The 19,206-nt window shown below is 38.0% G+C and overlaps 1 protein-coding gene across 1 annotated transcript in view; it reads right to left on the bottom strand.

Annotated features, from left to right (window-relative positions):
- The window catches only part of shtd (anaphase promoting complex subunit 1), a 989,031-nt gene that overhangs the window by 649,027 nt on the left and 320,798 nt on the right, over window positions 1-19,206 (bottom strand). The window contains exon 18 of the mRNA XM_090370159.1: window positions 8,282-8,389. Coding sequence (XP_090226285.1) covers window positions 8,282-8,389 — 108 coding nt within the window. The remainder of the gene's footprint in view (window positions 1-8,281; window positions 8,390-19,206) is intronic.

The following is a 19,206-nucleotide window of genomic DNA, read 5'->3' as shown; positions in this document are numbered from 1 at the left end:
TAATAGAAAGGAAAAGAATAGATGGCGGCACAGGCGCTGCTTATTTAGCATATCAACCCACTACTACCATTAATTTATATTATGTAAGGTAAAAGTTAGGCAAAAGTAATAAAAATAAATAAATATGGCTATGTAGCTATCATTAGAGGCAGCAAATGCACATCCTCCACATGATGCTTAATTATATCTGATAATTAAAATAAATATGATATTTAAAATAAAAACATCAGCCAGTAGTACGGCAATAATGCAGAGCGAAACGAAACGCAAAAAAAATATATAAAATAAACAAACAGGGAAGGGAAAGTAAAGATAATAGAACAAAAAGGTAGTCGATAATCCCTGTATAATTTAGTCAATTAAGTCATTAAACCCAATTAATACAATGATGTAAATTTAAAATAATGCCAATTATAAATAATTTAGCGGTACCCCCCTCGAAGGTACCAGTTCCAAAAGACGTGAAATATCACCCAATACTACTGGCTGATGTTTTTATTTTAAATATCATATTTATTTTAATTATCAGATATATATATATATATATATATATATATATTTAATTCACGTGATTTAATTAGTATATATATATATATATATATATATATATATATATATATACACACACACACACACACACACTAATGGTTTTTGGTTTCTGAAACGTTATGGTTTTTGGCTCGGGTGGCTGATATTCTGATATATAATATCAGCCCTGAGAGCTGACAACCATAGCACTATTTATTTAGTACTACAGTTTGAGACATTATGGTGCTTATGGAATGGGCTGGATGTGTGGTCTGTCTGCGCTTGCCTCCTAGTTTAAAAGGGTATATTTGGTAAAAGCTGTGTAGTAGTAATCATGTTCCATTAAGAAAAGTTGTTCTTGGTTTCTGGTTAGGGATCAATCCTTGATATTAGTAGGTTTCAAAGATCACAGACTAGACACATATAAGTACCGCCATTCTTCAGGAGCAATGCAGGTGCAGAGATCATCATTATTTAGAACAAGGTGCTGCAGCTTTGCCTTAAAAGATCCATGTACAGTCAGGAAAAAGATCACAAACAGTGCTATGGAAAACAAAGGAGGCAATTTCGAAGAAGCCACAGCGACGCTGGGCAGGAATCTCTTCTTTACTCTGCCCTTGGTTGGCTGTTTCCAGAATGTCTGCTACCTCTGAGTAAGCTTTTCTCCTTTAATATATCCCTGGTAAGGTCTATTGTTGTTATACCTAGGTGTTGTGGCACTGCCTTTCTGAGGCTGTAGTACAGGCCTGGGCATACTATTTTCAGGTCAGGGGGAGAATACTTGCTAAACTTGCAAGTTAGAAGTACTCACCATAAAGCAAGTTCTGGTTATGGACAGGGGAATAATTCTTGGATTGTTTCTAAATATTACAGTCCTATGGAACCGGATGCCAGTCTTTTATGACAGGAATAAAAACAGCTTTATATATGAAACATAAGGTTTTCTTTTTAAGACCCAGATCAATATGGCTGATCAAGGCAATCGTGACTGCATAATTCCTAACTATTTTTAGCTAATATGATTTATGTGAGATACAAATGACAACTTATTATCGAAAATTATACCAAGATATTTTAATTCTTGGGACATTCTGACAGAAGTGGCATTTTTATTTTTATAAGTAGTGATTTTCTAAAGGTACCTTTTAGGAGAATAGCTTTGGTTTAATCTGATCAGATTTTTAATTGATCCTGCAGCTTTAGTAAAGTGCTTTTATCCAGATTTTCCAATTCTCTATGGTCATTTGCCCTTACTATGATGAACAGGTCATCAGCAAAAGCATCCATGGTACTTAAATCCATGTTTAATAATTCATTTAAAACTACTATCCAGAAAAATTAACTCAAGACAGCCCTGTGGGCAACCTTATTCTACAGGTCTGGATACTAGACACAGAACTTGGCACATTGGCCAGCTGTAGCCATTTGAGAATGCTGAGCCCCAGCAAAATCAACAAAGATGGATAGCATGTATTTTTCCTCTGTACGATTTGCTGCATTGCATCCTCAGTGGAGTTGTCAGGTTTAAAGCCACCTTTTTATGTATGAGCATAGACCTGCTTGCTGCTTGTGGTCAAGTAGCTGGCACAGTATAAGTCCCTCCATGATCTTACCCAGCACAGGTAGCAGAGCTAGCCAGTAAGACATGGGATCAGTGGTCTAGGCTTTTCAGGATTTTTCAACATGAGCCATGATAGAACTGCCTGTTTCTAATGGGGAGATACACACACTGGGGAGGGTGTGTATCCCATATATATATATATATATATCAATAAATCCTGGGCATTTATTGTTTGGCATACAGTCAAGGGTATGTCTTTAGTTTACCCAGATAGAATGGAGGTTCAGTTTCTGTAGTTAATTAAGTCTGCTTGTTGTCACATATTTCTTTCTGGTTGGAGGAGAAGGCTTGGTGTTCAGCAAGGAGTAGCACATATAGTATGCTATTCACAGTGTTTACCTAGGTATGAGTGGGGAGTTGGAGGGTATAAATGGATGCCAACTGGTTGCAGCACACATTAAGACTTGTTTGGCAGGGAGTGGATAATTAATATGCTAATTCAGAACATCGCCCATGAAAGTATCTATAGAGAAATCATGAAGCAAAACCTAAATATCTATAAAGAAAAGAATGGAGAGAAGAGTCATTAATTAACTTGACTGAACTCTTCTGAATGGAATCTAGAATCTTTTCTCCCCTTCAAATTGGTGCTCCAAAACATTGAAGGAGAGAAAACAATGTTGCATGTTAGGGCATATTTGAGATTTAAACTTGTTTATAACAAAAGTAATCCCACGAAAAAAAATTAAGAATACCGAGTCCCCGCCCCCCATGGAGATGAAGCAATTTTGTGATGTGCTTATACAAAGAGGTTAAAGTCAGAGTAATCCTTACGAATATGTGATCTTGTCAAGAAAGCTGAGTGTCACTAAAGGTAAGCATAGGAGCTGTGAACTTTTTTTTTTTTGTTTTTCCAAAAAATAAGACAGAATTAAGTTTTAGAATGATTGAAGTTAACTAACTTTTCTTCACTCACTGCAGAATTTTCTGGAGCATTTAAAGAAACGGTAAGAGATATTTGATAAAATGAAGCTGTCTGGTGCAGGGAAGGTTTCGTAGTTCTAAAAGAGAGTAATAGTAATAGAGGCATATGATGCAAGAAAGCAAGCATATGAGCATATGTCACCAACAGCAAAAAAAAAAAAAAAAAAAAAAAAAGTCACACATCCATTCCCTCTAAAAGTTTGTCCAGTTCTTTCCTTATTTAAGTTATCAACTTCCACAATGACAGATCAAACTTTGTTCCAGCAATTAACCATCTGCTGGCTAAAGTCAAATTTCCACACATGTTTCTACAACTGTCTTTCCACAATTTGATATGCCCCCTCACTTTTGTAATCTGAGAAACCAGATTAATTACATCAGAATTATTTTTTTCCTTGGAGTTCCTTTGTAACCACATCATAGTATCCAATCAAATTTGTCAGACAAGACATCCCTTTAACAAACCCATGCTGTTTCTGAATTATTAATGCAGTCTTGTCTAGATAATCCTGCAATGCATCTTTAAACAGTGACTCCATTGTTTTCCCCGGAACAGGGTTAAACTAACTGGTCTGTAATTACTCGTGTCACCCTTAGATCCCAAATGGTGCATTTGGGATACATTTGCACATCTCAGTCCATGGGAACTTCCTTCCCAGTCCAAGGATTCTCTCATAATTATGGCTAAGGGTTTGCTTACATCCTTTGTCAACTCCTTTAATATAAGTGGATAGATATCATCCACCACAGGTGACTTTCTTATGTTTAACTTCAACCATTTCTCTTCCACTTTGTTTGCAATTATTACAAAATTACTAAGCGGGTGCTTAATAATTTTGTAGTTTGATTTGTTACAGTTTGATAAACCTCCAGCATTTTCCTCCCTTAATAACTCCTTATGTGTAAATTTAGATGCAAAATACTCATTCAGATTCAGCTATCTGAGAAAGATCATCAACAGTCAAACCATCAATATTAAGTGGACCGATCTGATTCATCCTCTTCTTTCTAGAATTTATATAAGTAAAAAAGTCCTTCCTGTTTTTCTTAGCATCCTTTGCCAAAGATCTCTCGTAATCTGCCTTCGTTTGCCTAATCTCCTTTGTGACTTGATTACAGACAAGCTTATAATTGCCATAGGCTTCTGTGTCGCCTGATAATTTATATGCATCCCATGCATTTTTCTTCTCTGCCACGAGTGCCATTAGTTCATCTGACATCCATATAGGCCTAAAGCTTGAACAATATTTCTTAATCGGTATCAGAAACCCAAAAGTAGAGTCCACGATTAGTTGCTTGAATGCTTCCCACTTACAATTTGCAGTTGGTAACATCATAAGTTGGTCCCACCGTAGTTGCCTTTACAAAAGCAAAAACACTTCCCTTTACCCCTGATGGCATTTATATATTTAAGTAAATCCCACATCAGTACACTGTGATCACTGCAACCTAGTGGTTCCTTTATCTGCAAATTCTTAATGCATGAATAATCACTGCTGATAACCAGATCAAGAGTATTACACTCTCTGGTTGCCTCTTGAACATGCTGCTGCAGAAAACAATCATCTAATAAATCCATAAAAGACTTGCTAGTGTGAGAGTGACCAATCCACAAATTCCAGTCAATATCTGGGAAGTTAAAATTCCCCATTATAAGACATTCTGATTTACTAGCCCACTCTATCTCCCTGTACAATTGTTCACTGTACTCATTCGATGTACTCATTCAGAAATAAGTACAATTGTTCATTGTACTTATTTTTGCTTTCGCAGTGCTTACGTCACACCAAACTGACTCAACAGAGCGCTGTTCATATATATCAACTGGGTGCACTTCTTTTGATTTTATGTTTTTCTTAATTAACAGCATAACACCTCTTCCCTTTCTATCCTGTCTATCCTTTCTGTACACATTGTACTCCCCAAATTCCAGTTCTGGATTGCTAATATCTGTGTGACACCATGTGTCTGATATCCCAACAATATTCGCCTTTGATGACTTGTCCACTACTTCAAATTCATCAATTGTACTTCTAGCATTGTTGTACATGGAAGTATACCTGCACCTATTTTTATTCTTAGTTACTCTAACACAGCCCATGTATTTATTTGTTTCATGGTGACTCCCACCAGACCATGAAATTCCCAGCACCCAGGACACTCCTAATTTCAATAGAAGTAATGAAAGAATCACTTTCACCTCTGCCTGCAGCTACTTTTAACTTTTAGTCTGTGAATTCATCCCCCTAAAGCTTTTCCGATCCACTTAGCACTGCCTTGATAGCATCAGTAAACACTCTTGCTCCTCTTGTATTTAAGTGTATCCCACCCCTGTAGAAGGAGTCTCTCCTGTTAACAAGTTCAGACCAAGCTGAGAAAAATTCTACCCCATGAGCCTTACACAATACCTCCAGGGCAAAACTGATTGACGAGGTTCTCATCATATACTCCCTCCTATTGTGAACAGAATAGCAGACACTTTCAAATTTAACCCTAACTCAACTTTTTTTTAAGCACTGACCTATAATTGTCAAGTAATTCCCACGTTCTCCTACTCTTAATTTCATTAGTGCCAACATGTACAACAATATCACCCTTTGTGCCCTTAAAAGATGATGTCTGTTCTGCAACATCATCAACTTTTGCCCCTGGCAGTCATACCCTGGTCCTGTTCCACCTATTCTATTTACACAATATATTATCTTGAATATATTGTGTCTCCCTGAATATACAATAGTCACCAACGATAACTAAATCCTGTGGGGCCAGCACATTCTGCCTTGGAAATAGCTGCTGTGTTGCCTTATGCACAAGAGTGAGCTATGGCATTATGTTCAGCAGCTGATAACTTGATGGTTCCCTCATTTTAATACCTTCAAGGGCATCTATATGACTCTCTCATAAGCACCCATCAGAATGCTGAGTTGGGATCTAATTTCTTGACATTCTCTTTACTTAGCATACACAAAGACATCTTCTCTGGCTAGATCATGCCTTGTTCTAGAGGATCCCATAAACATTTCACAAGTTGCACATTTTTTTAGGCTGTGATGCATTGGAGAATCTCCCTCCTCGGTTCTCCTCCTTGCCACAGGACTCTTGCTACTTTGTGCCCATTGCTTTGCTCATTGTACTTATTTTTGCATCCTTTGCCAAATACTAGTCTAGGATATAATATTAAAATTTACAATGAAAATTAATAAGATTAATAAATTTAATTAATTAATTATCAGTACTATCTAATAGATTCCTAAATGCAGTGATATGTATTACGCTATCTAGTTTTACATTAGAGCTATCTATTTACCACAGTTAAAAATTTGAATTCCCTACCACTCACTCTATACGAAAACAATGGCTGAAAGATTCAAATGACACAATGGTTTTACATACATTAAGTTATAGTTTATTAATCCAGTTCTAGTTTATTAAGGCTGAGAAAGAAACTACTTATAAAATGCTCCCCGAGCTAACTTTAAAACATCATGCTATATTAACAAAAGTCCGATTCCTAAGATGGGCTATTATTCTTTAACACACTCCTCTAACCAATAAACTTCAGTCAGTAAAATAATGCAGTTGACAGGTCAGCATCCAAACTAAGAATATCTCACCCTGTACCTTTGTTGTAAACTGTACCAATCAGCACAAGAGACAGATATAGTTCACAATTATTGGAAAATGAACTGGAAATTCGACCGTAAAGGCTTTGACAAAACTGTAAAATAAGTTTGTCAAAGCATGACATACACAAACTGACAAATAATTTGACAAAATTCAAAAAAAAAAAAAAAAGAAAAGAGAGAGAGAAAAAAGAAAATAATGCCAGGGTCTGAAAAAAAGGTTATATATTTTCAACGTAATCTCTATAAGACTACACAGTGCTCAGAATGATAAATTAAATCCCAGAAGGTCCATTGTTACTGCTCTGAAGTAGTACTCTTCAGCTGTCACATCACTCTCTCCTAGATGGCGATAATTTCACTGAAACGTTATCCTTTCAATGCCCACTTAAATTTTGGGAACAAAAAGTAGTCCTGGTGCCAAATTAGGTGAGTAGGATGGGTGCTGAATTGTTGTGATCACTTTCTTCTCCAAAACAACTTCACATTGAGGGTCATGTTTGTGGAACAGGTTGTCATGGGAAACCAGACAGATGTTTTGCATTAAATAAGTCACATGCTACTCACCGCATGCACTCATACAGATGTTGAATGGCACCCAAAAATAATAGTGGCTGTTCTTGACTGTAGTGCCATGAGGGATGAATTCTTGATTAATGATTCCTCTGATGTTGAATAAAATGATCACCATCATCATGATGTGAAATTTCTCGTCTTCTTCCTGGGCAAGTTCAGCAAATGCCGCTCCATGCTTTGTCTTTTCATCTCTAGATTGTATCGGAAACACCAGCTCTTATAACCCATCACAATTTACCTCAAAAGGTCAGGTCACCTTCAACACATTCAAGGAAATCACAACAAAAGCAGATTCTTGTTTGTTTTTGCTGTGGCTTCAAGCTGTAGCACAAATTGTGAACAAATCTTACATTTCCCTAAATAATTTTTCAAAACATGACAAACAATTGTTTATTAATGTTCAACATTTCAGTAATTATATGGATGGTGATTCTTTGGTCTTCATTCACAAAACTGTGGACTCACTCGATGTTTCCTTCAATTCTAATGGAAACCAGCTGTCCAGGTATGGGGTAAACCTCAATAGACTCGGGTCCATTACAAAAGCATGCAAACCACTCAAACACTTGCATATGGGAGAGACATTCATCTCCATAAAAAATTTTTCAGGTTTTGGAACACTTCCATTGCACTTTTACCAGACTTAAAATAAAATTTAATTACTGAACATTGCTCCATCTTCAAATTTCTGGCATGGCACCAATGTCATGTTACAACTGCTGTGATTCAAGAACTATTGGAACAGTGTGCATGTACTATATGAAAAGAGCACACTCTAGTGGTTTAAATTGTGCAATATTCATTTAATGTAGCATCCACGGTACAGTCAAGAAAAATCAGTCACATAATTTAATTGGCAGACTGTGTAGGCAACTTGGAAAATTAAGATAAACTGTCTCCAAGAACATTTCCTAATTTCTACGATACATACCTAAAATAACTTCAATAATGATGAATATATGATGCCTTTTAGCATATAAAAATTAGTTAGTGAATGCATGATACTCACCAATTCTAGTCAGAAAAAGTATTAATTCTTCTTTTTGGCTAAGTTTCTGGTGCTGTTCTGCAATACTATAATTTAAGCTAATATTTGAATCTTCTGTTACCCTTTGTCCTGCAACCCACAGAGAAATCAAAAACAGCAATCAAAATAAATAGTAAACAATACACAAATTACATAATGAATGATTACATTTCAAAATGGATAGAAATTCGAGAAGAATAGAATAGCAGGTATTAGTACACTACCTAATTAAAATTCTAAAAGCCTAAAAATTCTAATAAATAAATTACCCCTTTTCATAAAAAGGGAATGCTCCCTCATGAGAAGGAAGGACATTACAAGAGCCTTGTCGATCAATTTGGCCCTGGAAAGATTGTGCAAGACTCAAGGGATAAAATATTTTTCAGCCTGGTCTGTACTTGTTAACAGGAGAGACTGCTTCTACAGGGATGGGATACACTTAAATAGAAAGGGTGCAAGAATATATGCTGATGCTATTGAGGCAGTGTTAGGTGGGTCAGAAAAATGCTAGCTTGGGGGTATACAAGGATTAATAGTTTAACAGTAGCTGCAGGCAGAGTTGAAGGTGATTACTGCACAACTTCTATTAGAATAAGTAGCGACCTGGAGCGAGGGGTGTTGGGGATTTCAGGGACAGATGGCAGTCATCGTGAAATAGGTGGGTATATGGGATGTGTTAGGGTAACTAGGAATAGAAATAGGAGCATGTATGCTTGCATGTATACCAATGCTAGAAGTATAGTAAATAAATTTTATGAATTTGAAGTGTTGGTCAAGACATCAAAGGCATATATTGTTGGGATAGCAGAGACGTGGTGTCACACAGATATAAGGAATGCAGAACTGGAATTTGGGGAGTACAATGTGTACAGAGAGGATAGACAGGATAGAAAGAGAGAGGAGATGTTATGCTGTTAATTAAGAAAAACAAAATCAAAAGAAGTGCACCCAGTTGATATAGATGAACAGTGCACAGTTGAGTCAGTTTGGTGTGACATAAGCACTGCGAAAGCAAAAATAAGTACAATGAACAATTGTACTTATTTTTGAATGAGTACAATGAACAATTGTACAGAGAAATAGAGTGGGCTAGTAAATCAGAATGTCTTATAATGGGGGATTTTAACTTCCCAGATATTGACTGGAACTTGTGGATTGGTCACTCACAAACTAGTCACACTTTTGTGGATTTATTGGATGATTGTTTTCTGCAGCAGCGTGTTCGAGAGGCAACCAGAAAGAGTAATACTCTTGATCTGGTTATCAGCAGTGATTATTCGTGTATTAAGAATTTCCAGATAAAGGAGCCACTAGGTGGCAGTGATCACAGTGTACTGATGTGGGTTTTTGGTGATGAGTTTTTGCTTTGGTAAAAGTGAGTACAGGTGGTCTCAGAAAGTTTTTAAATTCTGTACAGTGGGATCAAGTGACGATGTTACCAAAAGTAAATTCTAAGTGGGAAGCATTCAAGGAATTAATCGTGGATGCTACTAAAAGTTTCATACCTATTAAGAAATATTGTTCAAGGTTTAGGCTTAAATGGTTATCAAATGAACTAATGAGACTCGTAACAGAGAAGAAAAATGCATGGGATGCATATCAAGCGACTCAGAAGCCTATGGCAGATATAAGGTAGTCTGTAATCAGGTCACAAAGGAGGTTAGACAGGCAGATTACGAGAAATCCTTGGCAAAAGATGGTAAGAAAAACAGCAAGGATTTCTTTACTTATATAAACTCTAAAAGGAAGGGGATGAATCTGATTGGTCCACTTGACATCGATGGTTCGACTGTTGATGATCCTGCTCAGATAGCAAACAAACAGAATGAGTATTTTGCATCTACATTCACACATGAGGAATTATTAAGGTTTGAAAATGGCAGAAGGTTATCAAATTGTAGCAGGATACTTAATGATTTTGTAATAACTGAGAGCAAAGGGAAGGAGAAATTGTTGAAGTTAAACATAAGAAAGGCACCTGGGGTGGATGGGATCTATCCAGTTATATTAAAGGAAGTGGCAAAGCAACTAAGCAAATCCTTGGCCATAATTATGAGAGCATCCTTGGACTCAGGGGAGGTTCTCACGGACTGGAGATAGGTAAATGTATTCCCAATTCACAAAGGGGATCAAAGGGTGACACAAGTAATTACAGACCAGTTAGTTTAACTTCTGTTCCGGGTAAAATAATGGAGTCACTGGTTAAAAATTCATTGCAGGATCATCTAGACAAGATTGCGGCAATAATTCAGACACAGCATGGGTTTATTAAGAGAAAGTCTTGTCTGACAAATTTGATTGGATATTATGATGTGGTTTCAAAGAAACTGGATGCAAAAAATAATTTTGATATCATATATTTGGATTTCAGGAAAGCACATCGAAGACTATTGTACAAATTGGAGCAGAATGGTATTAAGGATAAGTTGCTACAATGGATCAAAGGATGGTTAAGTGGGAGAAGACAGAGGGTGGTAATCAATGGGTGCTGCTACTTGTGGAGTCCCACATGGTTCAGTGTTGTGTCCACTGTTGTTTTGTATATTTATCAATGATATTGATGGAGGTATATCAGGATTAGTATCGAAGTTTGCAGATGATACAAAGGTTCGCAGGGTTGTTAATGACAGTAATAGCAGTGTGCTACTGCAACAGGACTCAGATAATTTGGGTAGATGGGCTAAGAAGTGGCAACTGAAGTTTAACCTTGACAAATGCAAAGTACTGCATATGGGTAGAAGTAACCCCAGAGAAACATACCAATTGTATGGTACTAGGCTCAAGGTGGTAAAAAATGAAAAAGACCTGAGAGTAATTGTGCAGTCAGATATGAAGTTTTCTGAGCTATGCAGACAGGCTGCCAGGGCAGGTCATGGGGTTTTGTCAATGATATATAGGAATTTTGCTAGAGGGAAAAGGAGGTGATTGTCCCTCTGTATAAGGCAATGGTCAGGTCAGGCCACGCCTTGAATACTGCGTACAGATCTGGAGGCCTCATTTTAGGAAGGATGTAGATTTGCTTGAGCGTGTACAGAGAAGGGCAACAAGATTGGTGAGGAGAATGAAGGGTTCCTCTTACCAAGAGAGGCTTAAGTTCTGCAAATTGCAGTGGCTGGAGACTAGGCACCTGCGCAGTGATCTGATTGAGGTGTATAAGGCCTTGAATGGGTTGAGCATGCTGAATTCTGATGGGATCCTTCCACTTGTTCAGATTACGAACCTAAGGGGGCATAAATTCAAATTAAGAAAAGACAGAGGTAGAATAGTTGTGCGGAAATTTGCCTTTAGCCACGGGTGGTTAATTGCCGGAACAAACTTCTATCTGTCGTTGTGAAAGTTGATAGGTTAAATAAATTTAAGGAGGAACTGGACAGGGATTTGGAGGGAATGGTGTGATTTTTTTTTTTTTTTGGCTGATGCTGCATAAGTTTATACGCCACTACTACTACAATTTTTTTTCATGTGATAAAAAAAAGGTGGGAAATATATATTAAGCAGATTGGTGTGAAATTCAGTGCAAGAATGGATAAGACACACACTTCAACTGACTTAAACATGGAATGGTGGATGGTAACATATGCTGGTATCAGTATTGCAGAAATAACAACACTGGTGAGGTTCTCATGTACAACTGTGTCTCGGGTGAATCAGATTGGTGCAATAACCAAATAAGATCTGGTGAACAGCAATGCTGCAGTCGGAAACAGCTCATTAGCATTAACATTAGTAGAGGCATTTGATGCAAGAAAGCAAGCTTATGCAGCATCAGCCAAAAAAATAAATAAAGTAAAATAAATAAATAAAAAATAACCACTTCCACTTCACCCCTCTGTTCGTTCGAAATACCTGTCCAGCTGAGCCTTAAACGTATTTAGGCTATCAACTTCCAGGACAAGGGATGGAAGTCTGTTCCACCTATCAACCACCCGCTGGCTAAAGGCAAATTTCCGCACATCTATCCTACATCTGTCTTTCCTCAATTTGAATTTATGCCCTCTCGGGGGATTATTCTGAGCAAGAGGAATAATCCCATCGGCATTGAGCATGCTCAAACCATTCAAGGCTTTGTACACGTCTATCCGATCACCTCGCTGGTGCCTAGCCTCCAGACACTGTAATTTGCAAAACTTAAGCCTTTCTTCGTAAGAGCACCCCTTTGTTCCATTCACCAATCTTGTTGCCCTTCTCTGTACTCGTTCCAGCATCTCTACATCCTTCTTGAAATGAGGCCTCCAGACCTGTATACAGTACTCTAGGTGTGGCCTGACCATTGCCTTATACAAGGGAATAATCAGCTCATCACGGAGAGAGGCCAATGGAAGCTGACAAGACTTGTTCAGGATTCAGGAAAGTTACAGCCAAATTAGAATGTTTTCTGCAGCAGCAGCATGATCGAGGGGCAACCAGAGAGAGAAATTTTCTTTATCTGCTTATCAGCAGAGATTACTGATGCATTAAGAATCTGCAGATAAAGGACCCACTAGGTGGCAGTAATCACAGTGTACTGATGTGGGATTTACTTATAGATGTAACTACCATCAGGGGTAAATGGAAGGGTTATTGTTTTCGTAAAGGCAACTAAAGTGGTCACAATTAATTTTTAAATTCTATAGTGGAACCAACTGATGATGTTACAAACAACAAATTCAAAATGGGAAGCATTCAAGGAACTAATCTTGGAAACTACTAGGCTTTTCATACCAACTAAGAAATAATGTTCAGGGTTTAGGCCTAAATGGATGTCAGATGAACTAATGAGACCTGTGGCTGAGAAGAAAAATGCATGGGATGCATATAAATCAGGAGACACAGAAACCTATGGTAGACATAAGCTAGACTGTAATCAAGTCACAAAGGAGTTTAAGCAAGTGAAGGCAGATTACAAGAAATCTTTGGCAAAGGATTCTAAGAAAAACAGCAAGGACTTCTTTAGTTATATAAACTCTAGAAGGAAGGGGATGAATCAGATTGGTCCACTGGATATCAATGGTTCGACTGTTGATGATCCTTCTCAGGTAGCTGACAACCTGAATTTGCATCTACATTCACACAAGGGGTTCTGCGGGGAAGTGGAGGCCAAAGGTTTATCAAAACGATGCCAATTTTCCCTGGATTTTTTAAAATACCCGTTAAGAATTAAGGCAAAATTTTTGCATCCCACTTCCAATCAAAACATTGTAAATTACAACAGGGAGTTCAAAGGACTTTGAAATTGTTGAAGTTAAACATAAGAAAGGCACTGGGGTTGATGGAATCAATCCAGTTATATTGAAGAAGCCAGCAAAGAAAATAAGTAAACCCTTGCCCATAATTATGAGAGCTTCCCTGGACTCGGGGGATGTACCCATGAACTGGAGATGTGCAAATGTGATCCCAATTCACAAAGGTGGATCAAACAGCGACACAAGTTATTATAGACCTGTTAGTTTAACTTCTTTTGCAGGGAAATTAATGGAGGCACTGGTTAAAGAAGCATTGCAGGATCATCTAGACAAGACTTCAGTTATAGCTCAGACACAGCATGGTTTTGTTAAGGGGGAAGTCTTGTCTGACCAATTTGATTGGATACTATGATGTGGTCACAAAGGAACTGGATGTAGGGAATAACTTTGATATCATATATTTGGGTCTTAGAAGGGCTTTTGATACTGTTGCATATAGAAGACCCCTGAACAAACTGGACCAGTGTGGCATTAGAGGCAAATTGCTGCTATGGATAAAGGTATGGTTGAGTTGGAGACGACTACCAGAGATTACCAGAGAGTGGTAATCAATGGACACTGCTCTTCGTGGACTAATGTTATTAGTGGAGTCCCTCATGGTTCAGTGATGGGTCCATTTTTGTTTTCTGTATTTATAAATGATATTGATGATGGTATATAAGGCTTAATTTCCAAGTTTGAAGACGATATGATGGTTGGCAGGGTTGTTAATGACAGTACGCTGCTCCAACAGGATCTAGAAAAGTTGAGCTGATGGGCTGAGAGGTGGCAAATGAAGTTTAACAATGAAAAATGTAACATATCAACTGTGTGGTACTACACTGATAGTAGTAGAGAATGAAAAGGACCTGGGGGTAATTGTGCAGGCAGATATGAAGTTTTCTGAGCAGTGCAGACGGTCTGCAAGCAAGAGTAGCTCATGGTGTCTTGTCAACGATATACAGGAATTTTTCTACAGGGATAAGGAGGTGATTATCCCCTTGTATAAGTCAATGGTCTGGCCACACCTTGAGTACTGTATACAGGACTCAACCGGTGAAATACCACCACTTTGCTTATTGGAGGCTTGAAGTGGTGAAACCCATGTTTAGTCTCTAGAGCAAAGTTTCCGGCATCCCCCTCCCCCCCCATACTTCTCCTTCAACCCATGCATGGTACTAAGTACTATAGGTTTTGATACCTTTCACGTTTGGGGTTTTCATAAAAAAAAAAAAAAAAAAAGAAGGATGTAGAGCTGATGGAATTAGTACAGAGAAGGGCAACAAGGTCAGAATGGGTTGCTCTTACGAAAAAAAAAAAAAGGCTTAAGTTTTGCAAATTACAGTGTCTGGAGACTAGGCACCTGTGAGGTGATATGATTGAGGTGTATAAAGCCCTGAATGGTTTGAGCATGCTCAATGCTGATGGGATTCTTCCTCTTGCTCAGAATCTGAACCTGATTCTCTCACAGAACCTGAGAGAGCATAAATTCAAATTGAGGAAAGACAGTAGTAGGATAGATGTGCGGAAGTTTGCCTTTAGCCATCTGGTAGTTGTTGATTGGAACAGACTTCCATCTTTTGTTGTGGAAGTTGATAGCCTAAATAAATTTAAGGCTGAGCTGGACAGGTATCTGGAACGAACAGAGGAGTGAAATGGGAGCAGGGGATTTTATTATTTTTTTTTTTTTTTTTTGTCGATGCTGCATAAGCTTGCTTTCTTGCTTCATATGCATCTACTAATGCTAATGCTAAAATTGAATATAAGAAAGGCACCTGGGGTGGATGGGATCTATCCAGTTATATTAAAGGAAGTAGCAAAGGACGTAAGAAAACCCATAGCCATAATTATGAAGGCTTTCTTGGACTCAGGGGGAGGTCCCCATGGACTGGCAATGTGCAAATGTATCCCCAATTCACAAAGGAGGATCAAAGGGTGACACGAGTAATTACAAACCTGTTAGTTTAATTTCTGTTCCAGAGAAAATAATGGAGTCACTAGTTAAAGAAGCAATGCACGATCATGTAGACAAGACTGTAGTTATAGTACAGATACAGCATGGGTTTGCTAAGGTGAGTCTTGTCTGACAAATTTGCTTGGAAAAGATGTGGTCACAAAGGAACTGGATGCAAAAAAATAATTTTGTTATCATATACTTGGATTTTAGAAAAGCTTTTGATACTGTTGCACACGGAAGACTACTCTAGAAACTGGAGCAGTATAGCATTAAGGACAAGTTGCTACAATGGATAAAAGGATAACATAGATAAATGAATTTGGGAGAAGACAGAGAGTGGTAATCAATGGACAGTGCTCTTTGTGGACTAATGTTATTAGTAAAATCCCTGAGGGTTCAGTGTTGAGCCATTGTTATTTTCTGTATTTATCAACGATATTGATGAAGGTATATCAGGATTATTGTCTAGGTTTGCAGACGATACAAAAGGTTGGCAGGGTTGTTAATGACAGAAATGATGGTACACTATTGCAACAGAATCTGGAAAAGTTGAGCAGATGGACTGAGGGGTGACTTGATAGAAGAAACACATATAAGTTTGATAGAGTGAAGGGTGATCATTTAATTGCAGACTGATGCAAGATCTTATCTTAATTATCATCATTTAATCTTTTGTGGATTTCTCCTCAAAATACTATCCCATGAACGTTACACACTTTCGCCACCGTCGTACCCATGCAGGCTTCTTGCAAACCATTTTTCTAAAGACTGTGAAGTACGTTTTGGCTCTGTGAGCATCATTGTGTTGTATACGAAATGTTTGCCTTTCAGAGCTTTCTTCAGACTTTGAAACTGGAAGAAATCACATGGATCTAAGTCCGGTGAATAAGGGTGATGTGGCAGAACCTTGGCACCTATGGCAGTGATCACTGCCTGCACAATATTAGCCTTATGGGCCTGGCATTTTCTTGATGGAGAAACCACGTCAAACCGAAAATTTCTGTCACACTAGAATTGGCCATCCTACCAAGACACTCATTACCACATGCTTAATTCATCTCTTTAACAGTTTCCGATGCATTTAAGTCCCATCTGACACAATAAAAAATCACGTAGCGCTGTTCAATCTGTATGTCCGAACATACTTGCTTCAAAATGATCGTCAGTGACTTGCAGCTAAAAAAAACCTCTCTTCACGCAACATTAACTCGACAAGTACTGGTATACACAGAGTCTAATCAGTAGCAATCAGGGAGAGCACCATTAGCAGCAGTTATGGAAAGTGGACGCGGTAAACATAAAATCTTGCACCATTCTGCGAATTAAATGATCACCCCCTCGTACATATTATTGCTGCAAAACTAGGGAATAGAGTAGGGTTATCATTGCATTAATGTATATTAGCTTAGTGTGATATTCTCAATTATACTGAATTTAAACAGAAATCATACCCCAGACTAGAGAAGCAAAGCAAAGGACTAAAATTGGCAGGGGTGCTGTGGCTAGAGAGGAGAACTGAAGGGGATAATTCTCCTATGAATCACGGCCTAAAAATGGGCTATTTGTGGAACTTTCTGGAATAGAACATGATACAGCAAAGGGAGTGTCTCTGTGTGGATTCGGTGAAGGGAAGAGAATGCAAAGAAATTAGGCGCTAAAAAAAAAAAAAAAAACTCGGCATTCTGATGGATGTTTATGAGAACTTGAAGAGAAGAGTGGATACTGTCGAAGAAATTAAAATGGGGGGAGGGGTCCTTGAGATCTTAACTATCCAACTCAAGACCACAACTCACACTTGTGCATCAGGCAAAACACCAGACAGATATGCACCAGTCCATCATGAGGTTATTGTCAATGACCCTATTGTCAGGGAAATGGGAAATATATTGTGCAGTAGAATAGGACAACGATATATCTTCCATGGGCAAAAGAAGATGACACAGAGTATCATGTTTTAAGGACATAAAACGTAATATTGTTATACGCATTATCAATAATAGCATTAAGAGCAGGAGATCTGCAGATTAACTTAACAAGTACAGGGCAATGTTGAGAAAAAGCTGCGAGTTAGTATTAATTGAAAGTGTCTGCAATTCTGCCCACACATGAGAAGAGCAAATATATATGCGAGAGCTGTCAATCGTTTGTCTCCGGAGAGATTGTGCAAAGCTCGTGAGGTAAAAAATTTCTTAGCACGGTCTGTGTTTATTAACAGGAGGGACTATAGGGATAGGATACAATTATACAGAAAGGTGCAGGAATATTTGCTGATGCTATCAACACAGTGTTATGTGGTTCAGAAAATTGTTAACTTGTGGGGGGGGGGTACACAAAATAAAAGATTAACAACAGCTGCACGCAGAGGTGAAAGTGATTCTTGCAAAGCTGCTAGTGGTAGGTGAAGCAGCCTGGAAAGCAAGATGTTGGAGATTTCAAGGTGTGCTGTGGGTCATCATGGAAGATGCAACTACATGAGCAGTATTAGGGTAACTAAGAGTAAGAAAAGGAGCATAAATTCCTGAATGATTCATCAAAGAAATTTGATGAATTTGAAGTGCTGGTCAAGTGATAAAATGCAGACACTGTGGGGATGTCACAGGCATGGTATCACTTAAATATAAAGGATGCAGAATTTGAATATGGGAATTAATGTGTACAGAAAGGACAGACAGGATAGGACAAGGAAAGGGGTTATGCTCTTAGTTAAGAAGCACATAAAATCTAAGGCAGAGCGGCATCGAGGTGACATGGGCAGCCAGTGCAATGTTCAGATAGTTTGGTGTGACGTAAACACTGGGAAAGCAAAAATCTAAGTAGGATTACATTATAGGCCTAATGACTCTGATGAGTACAACAAACAGCTGTACTCAAAACTAGGCTGAGCCAGTAAATCAGAATGCCTCATAATGGGCGATTTTAACTTTCCAGTAACAGCTGTAACTTGTGGGTTGGTCACGCATACACTAGAAAGACTTTTGTGGATTTACGGAATGACTGTTTCTATGGCAGCATGTTAGAGAGGCAACAAAAAGAGAGTAATACTCTTGATCTGAATATCAGCATAGGTGATTATTCAATATTAAGAATCAGCAGATAAAAAAGACCAATAGATGTGAGTGATCACAGCATATTAATGGCATTTAGTTAAAGATGTAACTACCATCGAAGGTAAAGGGAAACATTTTGCTTTCATAATGGTGACTTCAGTGGTCTCAGACATTTTCTAAATACTGTACAGTGTGACCACAACTGATGATATAACAATCAGCAAATTCTAAATCAGAAGCATACCAGGAAATAATCATACAAGCTACTTGGCTTTTCATACCAACTAAGAAATACTGTTGAAGGCTTAGACCTAAATAGATGTCAGATGAACTAATGAGACTTGTGGCAGAGGAGGCAAAAATACATGGATGCATATAAATTATCAGTTTGATGTTTTTATCTACCACAGGTTTCTGATACAGAAACTTATGGTAGATAAAAACTAATCTAATCAAGCTAAGAGGGTGAATCAGATTGGTTCACTTGATACTGATAGTTCAAGTTAAACTAATTGAATCAAGTCACAAAGGAGGTTAGACAAGCTAAGGCAGATTATAAGAAACCATGGGTACAGGATGCAAAAAGAAAAACAGCAAAGCCTTCTTTGCTTATATACACACTAGAAGGAAGGGGATGAATCAGATTAGTCCACTTGATACCACTTGAAGATTAACATACCAGCTGTGTGGTAAACATAGGGC

The sequence above is a fragment of the Mastigoproctus giganteus genome, chromosome 3, assembly GCF_048544385.1.
Source record: "Mastigoproctus giganteus isolate SK-2022 chromosome 3, ASM4854438v1, whole genome shotgun sequence".
NCBI lineage: Eukaryota > Metazoa > Arthropoda > Arachnida > Uropygi > Thelyphonidae > Mastigoproctus > Mastigoproctus giganteus.
This window is presented reverse-complemented; position numbering and strand designations above follow the sequence as displayed.